A 12,722-nucleotide genomic window follows, 5' to 3' on the forward strand; every position below is an offset into this window, starting at 1 on the left:
CCCCAGCATGCGTGTGACGTAAACTGCGACGCACGCGGATGTTGGACTTATTGTGCTGCATTAGTTTATAATTTGTGAACATATCGCCGCGTGTCGTCTACAACTTCAAAGGTTTGTGTTTTCCTCCTTTTCCAATGACTAAATCGTACAATACTCTAGAGTACGCTACAACAATTTCTAATTGTCTTGAGCGAGTACGCTGAAAAGACTGGCATTTTTCCTCGTTTGACCTTTTTTAAGGACACTGAGTTTCTCGATTTCTGCTTCCTACCTTTTCATGGAAAATATATGGGCAGCATTCTGATTCCAAGCTTTGATCTGAAAGGACTGTAAAATAAAATAAAAGTTGAAGAAGCCAAAGTCATTTTTATATTTTGCAGCTTGTATTTGTTGAGTAATATTACATAAGATTGCATCATAGAACATAAATTCACAATTACAAATATTCACCTGCCGCATTGGTTGGAACTGACGGCGACAGACGTCCACTCTATTTCGAATGGTGGGGTTGGTCACAAAAACGTCATCATTCACTAATGATGACGTTTTTGTGCCATTGACAGCGATCGACGTCCAAACCTTTTGAAATGGACCTAACTTCTAAAAGTCAATGAATGACTGCAGTGGTGTTACCAGGATGCCAGGTGTGGGTGGGCATTCGGCTTACCTGGGGGGCAAAAAAACAAACAAACAAAAAAACCTACAATGCTCAAGTAGGTCGAAATCCAGCGTAGGGCTACGGCACCTCAAAACATGTTTTGTTTTTATCCTTGAGATAACTGTTGTTGTGATTTGGTCTAAACAAATAAAAGTTGATATGATTTCATTTGACTCAGAACACATCCATAACTGAACAGTATGGCCATGCAGGTGACAATGTTTTTTTTAAGTAACCTATTGCGGTTCCTCGTTTTTTTTAATATTTTATTTTATTTATTTATTTATTTATTTATTTTCCCTTCAGGCATGACAAATCCAAACAAACATACAACATTTATATGTGTTTACATTTAATTCAACCCGAAAAGAAAAGGGCTGACGGGAGAAGCAAAAAAGTATCCAGTGGAAAGAATACTCAAGTATTGAGTAACATTGTGAGGAACTGCTTACTATGTTTTTTGTTGTTGTTGTTTTTTTTTAAACAATATATTATTTTTCTTGGCACAAACTTACAGTATCTATATGAACAGTTATTATTATACTCCACTATAACCTATTACATAACCACATTAAGCCAAAGATATACAGTCCACACTTTGGAGTCATGTTGAAGGCAGCGCTCTATGTCAAATACTTAATTTTTTACGGTGCTTTAAAGACACCGCGTGATTGAACAGGCCGCCGTGATATAGAACGGCAAGCTTGAGTCTGATTGGTATAATGGAGTTGTGTGATTATTGTTCTGGCGCCAGGCGCCTCATTGGTGAAATTGCTAGAGCCGCTGTTTCATCTCTGGCAAAAAAAATAGTAAAATCTAATATGTAGAATAAAGAGGAAAAATTTAATGACTACTGTAGCCTAAAGTAGTGGAGTAAGAGTAGCCTTTCGTCTTCACAAATCTACTCAAGTAAAAAATATGGCTTAGTCAAACTACTCCTAGCAGTACATTTTTCTCAAAAGGTTACTCAAGTAAATGTAACGGAGTAAATGTAATGCGTTACTACTAGAGCTGGGAATCTTTGGGCACCTAACGATTCGATTACGATTACGATTCAGAGGCTCCGATTTGATTATAAAACGATTATTGATGCACCCCACTCCTTTTTTTTTTTCTTTTTTTTTTTTCTTTTTTTAATTTGTTTTGTATATTAGTTCCAAAATTGTTCAAAAATCCTCTCAGGCTAAACCAAACTACTATTTCAGTATCAAGTTAACATATAGCAGTAAACAAATATACAAAAATAACAGTAAATAAAAAACTCCAGTCCCCATTCTATATCAGCAGCTTTAAACTACTTTCAATTAATTTAATGTTGTGAATCAACCGTTAAAGTTGTTAAAATTGCTCCTGTTATTCCATAATTTCTCTTTTGTCTACTTTCAACATGTGAAAGTTTTAAAACTATTTTAAAGATAGATTCAAGTCAATATTTTACCGATTTAGGAGTATTTTAGAAAAATAGTTAATTAGGTTCGCTTGGAAGGTTCGCAACAACAGCCTTGTAGGGAAGTGTACTGCTTTAAGATGGCGGCCGTTACTAACGCCCGCATCTAGTTTTTTGTAGATGTGCTGGCAACGATACCGAAGCTATAATGCATCTAGTCCTATATAAATGATATCTACCGTAACATAATGTGGCTTGTAGCAGCTTTTCGGCAGCAGTCAGGTATGTTGTTTTTTTTTTTATCTCGTGGCATGATTTGAGCTAGAGCCGTGAGTTGAGCATTGGCGTTACCTGAGGGGCCGGGTAATGAGAAGCATGATGTTTAGCTACTCTCGCTCCGTCCCTAATTGCGTACCGAAGAACGCGCGGCGCGTGTCGTACTTCTGCTTTACTTGGCATATTTCAATAATCAGAATTTGGATGTTTGTGAATCGTTCTCGAATCTTCCACGGCCGAATCGCGAATAATCTAAGAATCGGAAATTTTGCACACCTCTAGTTACTACCCACCTATTATATATATTAACTCGTTCACTCCCAGCCATTTTCGCCGGAGCAAGGCCCTTCGCTCCCGGCCATTTTACTGGATTTTGACTGATTTTGCACGGCCCACAAAAAATTCTGTTCTATTGCTATATAAACATGGAACCCACCAAAAGAAAGATTAGACTCTCTTCTTTCAGCAGAAAAAAAAAGTAAGTTCATACCTTATTTCATTCTTTAGAAATCAGCATTAGAAAATAGCTTAGTTTGAGCATTTTTCCAATTTCTGATGAAAAAACGGAGAAAATGAGCTTTTTGTAAACGCAAAAATTTCAAACATAATTTTGACTTTAACACGGCTATTTTTTGCTTCAGTGACATCCCAAACATCTGAATAATGTTTTCCTTTTACAAAATAACATGAACAACCAGCCAAATAGAGCTTTTCATAGCAAAGTAACAATTTATTCACACTTACCTAACTGAGAGATGACGTTTGGTGGCTGCGACAGCGGTTAAACTTTTCCCTCATTGCCGACTGTCTCGTAAAGATGGATTTTTTTAAAAGTCTTTTTTTGTGGTGACCACTGTCTCGTTCACCTGGGGAACTTATGTTCCTGGGGGGGAACTGGTTTGGCCGTGCGCGTTTCCGTGCAGGACCCTCGAGCGTGCGGTGGACGTGAGCAGCAAGCTGCAGAGGGGCTCTGCTAGCTTCCCTAATAAAGTTGTACTGTTTGAATTGAGTTGTGGGCTCTTAACAAATGTGCTACTGCCCTCCAGTGGCGAGTTTTATTGCTTTAAAATGGGTTTTGAGGCTTGTTTTTTGTTTTGGCGATAGATCGAAAGCTCTAGATGCTTCTTGTACAAAAAAACGCAAAAGACGTATAAATACGTAATCGGGACACTGAAGCATTTGGAAATAGAACGTATTTATACGGTTCCGGGAGCAAATGAGTTAAGTAGGGTTGTTCCGATCATGTTTTTTTTTGCTCCCGATCTGATCCCGATCGTTTTAGTTTGAGTATCTGCCGATCCCGATATTTCCCGATCCGATTGCTTTTTTTTGCTCCCGATTCAATTCCAATCATTCCGGATAATTTTTCCTGATCATATACATTTTGGCAATGCATTAAAAAAAAAATGAATAAAACTCGGACGAATATATACAGTCAACATACAGTACATAAGTACTGTATTTGTTTATTATGACAATAAATCCTCAAGATGGCATTTACATTATTAACATTCTTTCTGTGAGAGGGATCCACGGATAGAAAGACTTGGGACTTTGTATATTGTAACTAAATATTGCCATCTAGTGTATTTGTTGAGCTTTCAGTAAATGATACTGCAGCCATTCAACCCAAGTGCATGATGAGAAGTGGAACCATTACTGTGCGTAGTGCTACCAATTGATATATCTTCTCTGCGTTGGGAAATAACATAAGGGGTTAGGAAAAGGATCAATTGCTACCTTGCTTCCCCACATTGCTTCCCATGATATTTCTAATCGTAGGGAGAGGGAGTGTAAGGCTTTAGCCTATTAAAAAAAGGCTCCAAAGGCTACCAGAATTCACTCTACTCATTTTACACTGCCATTTGTCTCTCTATATAGGTAAAACGGCGCTGTTACAGAATGAGCGAGACAACGCGTGAGTGGGTCGTGCAACGCATGCATTAATGGCGTACCGCAAGCAACACGTCATTTCTGCTCATTAATAGTATAATACCATTTACCATTTACCATTCATGACATTAGCTACTGTTGCTAAGTAGGGACAAGCCACCGTTTGTCCCTAATAGGAAATGAATGGAAATCGTGTACAAAGGAGATGTTTACAGAGCTAAACCTACCAATTCTCTCCGAAAGTGATGTGCCTGGTGCCAAATTCACTGGCAAAGATGTGGAAGAACATAAAAATGTTCAGTTAAAGATAGAGGTGTGCAAAATTTCCGATTCTTAGATTATTCGCGATTCGGCCGTGGAAGATTCGAGAAGGATTCACAAACATCCAAATTCCGATTATTGAAATATGCGAAATAAAGCGGAAGTACACAACACTCAGCGCGCCGCGCGGTCTTCGGGACGGAACGGAACGAGAGTAGCTAAACATCATGCTTCCCATCACCCGGCCCCTCGGGTAATGCCAATGCTCAACTCACGGCTCTAGCTCAACTCATGCAACGAGATAAAAAAACACAACAACATACCTGACTGCTGCCGAAAAGCTGCAACAAAGTCCATCCATATAATGTTACGGTGGATATCATTTATATAGGACTAGAATATAATGTTACGGTGGATATCATTTATATAGGACTAGATGCTATATAAATTTGGTAGTGTTAGCAGCACATCTACAAAAAGCTAGATGCGGGCGTTATAAACGGCCGCCATCTTAAAGCAGTACACTTCCCTGCAAGGCTGTTGTAGCGAACCTTCCAAGCAAACCTAATTAACTTTTTACCTAAAATACTCCTAAATCGGTAAAATATTGACTTGAATCTATCTTGCAGATAGTTTTAAAACTTTCACATGTCGAAAGTAGACAAAAGGGGAATTATGGAATAATGGGAGCAATTTAACGGTTGATTCACAACATTAAATTAATTGAATGTAGTTTAAAGCTGCTGATACAGAATGGGGACTGGAGTTTTTTATTTAATGTTATTTTTGTATATTTGTTTACTGCTATATGTTATCTTGATACTGAAATAGTGTGGTTTAGCCTCAGAGTATTTTTGAACAATTTTGGAACTAATGTACAAAACATTTAAAAAAAAAAAAAAGAAAAAAAAAGGAGGGGGGTGCATCAATAATCGTTTTATAATCGAATCGGAGCCTCTGAATCGTAATCGTAATCGAATCGTTAGGTGCCCAAAGATTCCCAGCTCTAGTTAAAGAGATGGCTTGAGTGTCGAAGGCTGAAAAAGACGAAAAAAAACGAAGAAAAAAAAAAAACGAGCCGACCTAAGCAAAGCTTTAGCTTTTTTATCGACGCAACTGACAATGACATTCTCCTGTTTGAACAAGCTATCCTTTACCATCAGCCCTGTCTTTCTTATATATCCTCTGGTTGTCCTACGTCTCTTACCGTTCTTGGGGGTAATTTAGTTAGCTTTGTGTAGCGATCGCAAATGCTGCTCAGTGACAGCCAACGAACACTTTTAATTTTTTCATTGATAACACATCTTAATTCTATAATTTATTTACACTTCCCCCTTACTAAAGTTGTTTTTTCATATATACATACATATATATATATAAAACAGAAACGGTAACAGTGGCAGTCAGATACCATTGTAATTCTTTTCAGGTCATTCATTGTCAGACAAAGGCGGTACAGCACAACGTTAAGCTGAAAGAATAAGTTAAAAATATAAAAATGGCTTACCTCTTTGTCCTCTGAAAGACCATGCCAACCCAACATAATGTTTACTGCATATGAAATGTGAATGGATTCACCGAGCTGGTGTTAAAGTCCGCGCAAGTTAATTCGGTCTTCACATTTTTTCCTCCCGAGTTTTTGGTTTCCGGAAACGTATGAAGAAAACATCCTTCATGTGTCGTAATGTCGTAATGTAAAGTCGTTTCTACAAGTTCCAAAAAAGCAATGCGTGATCGGCATGTTCGTGTTTGAAAGATTACGGGAGAATAGTAGCACAAATTACGTTGAGTCTATGCGAGGGCGGGTCTATAATGTCCCACTTCGGCTTTACTTCCGCTTTACGATGCGACGTGATGGTCTAAAAATAGCCTGCGTGCGGTACGCCATTGCGTTAAATATTTTAACGTGATACATTTTCAAAAGAATTAATTACCGCCGTTATCGGGATAAATTTGATAACCCTACCCTAAGCCTAAACTAAAGACTCTGGATGAGTGTAACATATTATGTCTGTAACGTTAAATACAATTAGAAATCGATTTAATTAAAAGAATATATATATATATATTTAAAAAAGGCATGGCCGATATTTTTTTGCCGATTCCGATACTTTGAAAATGACGTGATCGGACCCGATCGATCGGGATGCCGATCGATCGGGACATCTCTAATATTAAGATTGTTCCAATCACAGATTTTTAGGGCTGCAGCTATCGATTGATTTAGTAGTCGATTAATCGATACACTAGTTAGTTCGAATAACAGCGTAATTGGATAAGGAATATTAAAATACCTGAGCTGAGCCTCAAACGGTATCAAAATAAAATAAATGAGGATCTAAGTACAACATAAGTACAATTGTCTAACTTACATAGAAAAGTCTAGCTTAAATGCTATAAAATGCTAACATTTGCTTTTTTTGTTCAAACACATTCCCACAATAAACAGCTAAATATAATTATAAACAAAATTACAAAAGCATTAAAAAAAAAAACATTAGCTCAAACAAAAACTTAGCTTACATTGGTCTTAACAGGGAGCAGCTGGATTCAGCCATGTGAAATGGGCTATGTCATGTTGACTGATGCCACTAGAGAGCAGTGTATGCACACAAATCAATACAACACTTTCGAAACAAACCATTACAACGCCACTTTAATTAAACAAATACTCAAAGCAGCAAAACTTAATATGATTTTTTTTTCCCAATCGAAATACTGGCGAATCGATTAATTGTTGCAGCACTCCATTTTTTTGCATGTGAATGTGAGTTATGTTATAGTCACAAATCCCTTTTATTTTGGAAAACTGTGCACCGCAAAATAAGGTTGCAAACAAATTATGACTGCAAACAGATTATGAATTTTGAATATTTTGTTTTACATAAATAAATTTATATAAAAAATGAAGTTGTTCATCCAACATGATAATTGAGCTATCTTTGTTGTGATCTTGTTGGCTTTTTTGATGTAGCTGGTCATTTTCTCTTTGCTCTGAAAATTTGTTTCAGTAGTGTAAATATGAATAAACACTATATAAAACGAAAACTACTGTAAATATTTAAATATGTGTGTGTGCTGTTCATCTATGTCGTTTTTCTCAGGTGTAAAAGATGGTTGTTCTGTCAAAAGAGTATGGCTGCGTGGTGTTGACTGGTGTTGCCAGTATGATCATGGTGGGACACTTAGCTATCCAAGTGGGCAAAGCTCGCAAGAAGTACAATGTGCCGGTAAGCAGCAAGGTTGGCGTCGTGTGGCAGAAAAAAATGTCAGTAAGAACTGAAACCGCCTTTATGAATGCAGTCACACACTTCACTTGTTTTTTACAGTACCCTAAGATGTACTGCGATGATAGTGAAGAGGGCAACATTTTCAACTGCATGCAACGTGCACACCAGAACACGTGAGTAGGCTATGGACAAAAGTAAAATGTATGATGTGTTTAATTTTCTGTCTCTTAACCAACACCCCATTTAGTCTGGAGCTCTACCCTGCCTTCCTTTTCTGTCTTGCTGTTGGTGGCCTGCATTGTCCCGTAAGTTGACGCCTATTACTTACAAACTAATGACTCCCAATGACTACACACAAAATGTGTGTGTCTGCTTGTAGCGTCTCACCAGCGGACTGGGAGCCATCTGGATCATAAGTCGTGAGGTGTATGCACATGGCTACTCAACAGGAGGTTAGACCTTCCTTTGCTCTTGTTGCTTTTTTGTAACTTTAAAAAATTTTGACATTTAAAATTCTCAACTAGATCCTAAAAAACGAATGCGTGGAGCCTTCGGGAATGTGGCACTGCTTGGGATGATTCTGACCACCGCCAACTTTGGGCGCCACTTGCTGGGCTGGACACATCCTCAGTTTGGGTCCTGGGGCAACGTTAAAAAATGTTGTTCATAGGAGCAGCTGTAAGAATACAGTCAGTTACTTCACCTTTGTTATATTTCTTGCTGGGCTTGTCATATACTCACAAATGAGTCACCTTAAGTGGCCTGACTGGTTTTCAGTGTTGGGAGGGGCCTCCCATTGACTAGCAGAGAGAGTGCCAAAACAATCATGATTGCTATAATTATTCATTTTTAATAAATACAACATATTATACCAGATCTCTGCCTATCATTCATTATCAAGACTAACTAACACTACCTTATTCTCTTGACTTTCGTAAAGATTTGTGGGAAACAGCAATGGGGATTCTCAATTTAGTAGTGGGTCAAAGTCTGCAATGCATATCCGGACAGGTGAAAGCCATAAAAAAAAAACCCCCCTGTTATTACAGGTTATGATTTCAACTGAGTGTCTAACACACTTCAAATGGTGTTTCGTGAAAAATTTCACTGAATTACCTGCCTATTATGACTTACCATCTCAGCAAGGCATACCAAGTGTTTAAAACCCGTCTTTGTTGCATAGCTATGGTTTCTTTCAGAGGACTACTGTCTGCCAACCCTTATAAATGAATGTATGACGACCTAATTTTCACTATATTTCTGATAAATACAGTACTGCCAGCTTTTTGTGTTATCGCCAACAAACTGACTTCAGAATGGAGTAGATGTTTATCAGTAATTCAAAAGATTTAAATTTTGATTCGGGAATAGTGATTTCCCAAAAATTTAAAATCTGCAAAATTATTGTACGAGTAAATGAAAATGACTTGCCTGCGTCCAATTTTAGGGGGAAAATACCTCCTTTGAGAAACAGTCTAGAGACCTTATACCTGTTTTTGTCTTTTTTAATTTTTTTTTTTTTTTGGTCTTAATTTTTGCAACTGCTCTATTTTAAACGGACGATTAGTAACAAATAATTCTTGCTACATCGGCATTTGTAAAAGTGATGACAATCAGAAATGTTATTTTTGCAAAAAACGTGAATTCAAAGGATTTGATCACATGGCGGGCCGTACCTGGCCGTTGGGCCTTGAATTTAACACCTGTGGCACGCGGAACAATTACAGTGCCCATCATAAGTATTCACCACATTGGATGTTTTCCCCTTTTATTGCATTCATAAATCAATCGTGGACAACACAATTTGGCATTTTTAACACAAAAATTTATTGGAAAAAAACTTTAATGTCAAAGTTAAGACAGATTTCTACAGAGTAACGTCAATTTAATAAAAATATATAAATGAACATAATTGTTTGCATAATTATTCCCCCCCTTCAAGTCATAATTTCATAGATGCACCTTTGGCTGCAATCGAAGCAGTGAGTCTATGAGTCTACAACATGTTGATGACCCCGAAACGCAGTGTCAGCGATAAAATATACTTCCAAGAATATTTATGATAATAAGTTGAAAATGAGCGTTTTTTTTGTTACCCATCATTCTTGAGGGGAATTCCAAATCAGGCTTCTTCGACTATACTTTTCGCCAAGATCGTCCTCCACTGAATATGGTACGCCCACCGGTGTCATGCCAATGTAGTTACCCCAGTCAAAAATTGTATCCCCTGGGCTGCACTGATTTGCTTGATTTCCATGTTTTGGTCATGTAGTTATCTACGAGGTTTTAAAACATGGCACATCCATAAAAATAAAATAAAAAATAAAATAACTTTATTTTAGTATAACGTAACATACGTACTGAACGTAAAAAAGGCAATGCTTCACTGTTTTACTCATAGGATGACCTATAACTGTTTATTACTGTAATTCAACTCCCATATGGAGTTTCTCAAGTTTTATGAACGTCGATGTCCAAAATATATAACTGTGGTTCTTTTCTGGCTTCAATTCATTGTTTAAGTCGACATAACTCATAACTAATTGTGTGTGTGGGTGTGTGTGTGTGTGTGTGTGCGTGTGTGTATGTGTGTGCGCTCCCGCGGCCAGGGGACACAATTTCTGATGGGGGTAACTACATTGGCAAGACACCGGTGGTGGCTCTCTTGTAGAATAATTGTCTTTAGTGGGGCAAATTGAAACTCGAAATGCTCACCATTTTGACGGTGGTCTCCAGCGTTTCATGGTCCATATTTTCAATCTTTGGTTCTTGCTCAGTAGTTGTTTTTGCTTTTGAAAGCTTAGGTTTTGAAAAAAAAAAAAAAAACTTATATCCATCTTGCCTCTTCGGTCCTCGGGTGGTTTTGGCTAAGCAAACCAAATGATCGTCTAAGGTGCTAGTCATGTGATCTGTTCGAAAAATAATTTTGACCCATTATAAAAATCTTTTTTTTGTTCATTTCATTCATTTTTGTTTTATTGCTTTACAGCTTTTATACACAATATTTTACCGCAAAATTCTTAATTTAAAATCATATACTGTATCGGAAAGTCAGTTACATGCGATGAGACTTTTCGGCCACCAGGGCCCCCCTGAAAATCCGCGTATGTATTTTTTTGCACAATGTGTCCCCGTCTTAGCAAAGAATGGTTTGACCCCGCTCTGGCGCACTCAAGGCTACACTACGTATGTGCCCTGAAGCGGAAAATTAAAATCTGTCATTGTTATATACTCTAAACATGGCAAGTCGTCATAAATCGGGTGCACAGAAAAGAAAAGAAAAAAAGAGATGAAGATCATAGAAGTTAACAAGAAAAAAATGTAGTTTTGTAAAGGGGGACTAGAAGCCAGAGAATTAGGGCTAGAGTTGGCTGTGGACGTTGATGTCGGTAAGTGAGCAACAGCCGCTAGCGCTGAACGTTTACATTCGTGATCACAAAGACCAAAGCCCGATTTGAGTCTGTCACCGGCCGTTTGTAGCCTATTGAGCTGTGATATGACAAGACATGCTGCTCGCGTTGAGCCGAGGAGAGAAAAGGTGATGGGAGATCAGGGATATATGTTAGTCTGTGGGGAGCAGCTGCGCAAGGCTGAACAGACTAAGGTCCGGCGGCTGGATTTATCTTGGGTTAACAACCTAGCCATGCTCTCCATTGAGCGTGAGCTTGCTCAAAAACTGGATTTCACTGATGTTATAAATGACTTTGCTGTCAAAAAAATCTAGGCGCATCACTGTTTGAGGGCTTGATAACCCCAGGGATATGGAGGGGGCAGGCACGGGATGTTTAGTTTTACTGTTTTGTTGCTTAGCAGGCAGGCATAGCACTCTCTGTTGTGTTGTATTGTAGCCTACATGGGACAGTAGATGGAATTTGTTTGTTTATATTGTGTCGCATCACATTACGGTCTGTTAACTGTCAATCTCAAATATTTGAAAATTTACACTGTGATTGCTTGCAAAGCGTTAAAAGTACTGCGTATGTTGTTGTGACAAGCCGGTGGCAGGCGTGGGGTGGTCTCTTCTCCCCGGGCCCCTGCAAGTCTGTTGACAGCCCTGTGGATGAGTCTCAATCAGTCTTGTACATCTGCCCACTGCAATTTTGCTCCATTCTCTTTTGCAAAACTGCTCAAGCTCTGTCAGGTTGCACGGCTATTGGGCGTTAACAGCCCTTTCCAAGTTCAGCCACAAATTCTCTATAGGACTGAGGTCTGGGCTTAGACTCAACCACTCCAGAACATTTACCTGGTACTTTTAAAAAAAAAAAATCTTTAGTTGATTTTGCAGTATGCTTTGGATCATTGTCTTGTTGGAATATATAGTATCTTCTCCCAAGCTGTAGTTCTCTCACAGACTGAAGAAGATCTTCCCCCCGAAGTTCCTTGTAGTATTTTGTAGCATTCATTTTGACGTCTATTTTTACAAGCCTTCCAGGTCCAGCTGCTGAGAAACATCCCCACAGCATTATGCTGCCACCACCATGCTTCACAGTGGGGGTGATGTGTTTTTGGTGATGTGAAGTGTTCGGTTTTTGGCAAACAATGTCTTGTCTGATGGCCAAAAGCTCAATTTAGGTCTCAACAGACCAAAGAATCTTCTTCCACTTGACCATGGAGTCTTCCACATGCTTTTTGGCTAACTCTAGTTGAGATCTAATTTGACTTCTCATCAACAGTGGCTTTCAACTTTTCAAACTCTGAACAATGATTCAAAGCATACTGCAAAAGCTACACAGCGATGGTTAAAGGTAAAGAACCAGGTAAATTTTCAGTTGTGGTTGAGTCAAAGCCCAGACCTGAATCCGATAGAGAATTTGTGGCTGGACTTGAAAAGTGTTGTTCATGTCCAATACCTGCGTAACCTGGCAGAGTTTGGGACTGGGAGCAAGCAACATCAGTGGAACAGGTTGGATTCTCCTCGGCGGTTGTGTTCTTTGTGCTTGTTATGTGAGGGGACATCATCGGGGGCTAAAAATATCCTGGGGGAGTCGGGCAGGAGAGGCATATGGGCAGGGCTGTG

General features: G+C 38.6%; 1 protein-coding gene across 1 annotated transcript; it reads left to right on the top strand.

Moving 5' to 3' along the window:
- On the top strand, positions 1-8,581 carry mgst3a (microsomal glutathione S-transferase 3a). Its single transcript, XM_057857572.1, has 6 exons — positions 1-111; positions 7,580-7,705; positions 7,805-7,878; positions 7,953-8,010; positions 8,085-8,157; positions 8,230-8,581. Exons 2-6 carry the CDS (start codon positions 7,589-7,591, stop codon positions 8,373-8,375), a joined length of 468 nt encoding a protein of 155 aa, XP_057713555.1. The 5' UTR covers positions 1-111; positions 7,580-7,588; the 3' UTR covers positions 8,376-8,581.
- The last annotated feature ends 4,141 nt before the right edge of the window (positions 8,582-12,722 follow it).

This window comes from Corythoichthys intestinalis, chromosome 14 (assembly GCF_030265065.1).
Source record: "Corythoichthys intestinalis isolate RoL2023-P3 chromosome 14, ASM3026506v1, whole genome shotgun sequence".
In the NCBI taxonomy this organism is placed as follows: Eukaryota; Metazoa; Chordata; class Actinopteri; order Syngnathiformes; family Syngnathidae; genus Corythoichthys; species Corythoichthys intestinalis.

Excerpts from the sequence above, each read along its gene's own strand:
- mgst3a (XM_057857572.1), top strand. The coding sequence starts at position 7,589 with ATGGTTGTTCTGTCAAAAGAGTATGGCTGCGTGGTGTTGACTGGTGTT. Across the intron at positions 7,706-7,804 it reads GCAAGAAGTACAATGTGCCG|TACCCTAAGATGTACTGCGA; the intron begins GTAAGCAGCAAG and ends TGTTTTTTACAG. Across the intron at positions 8,011-8,084 it reads TTGGTGGCCTGCATTGTCCC|CGTCTCACCAGCGGACTGGG; the intron begins GTAAGTTGACGC and ends GTCTGCTTGTAG.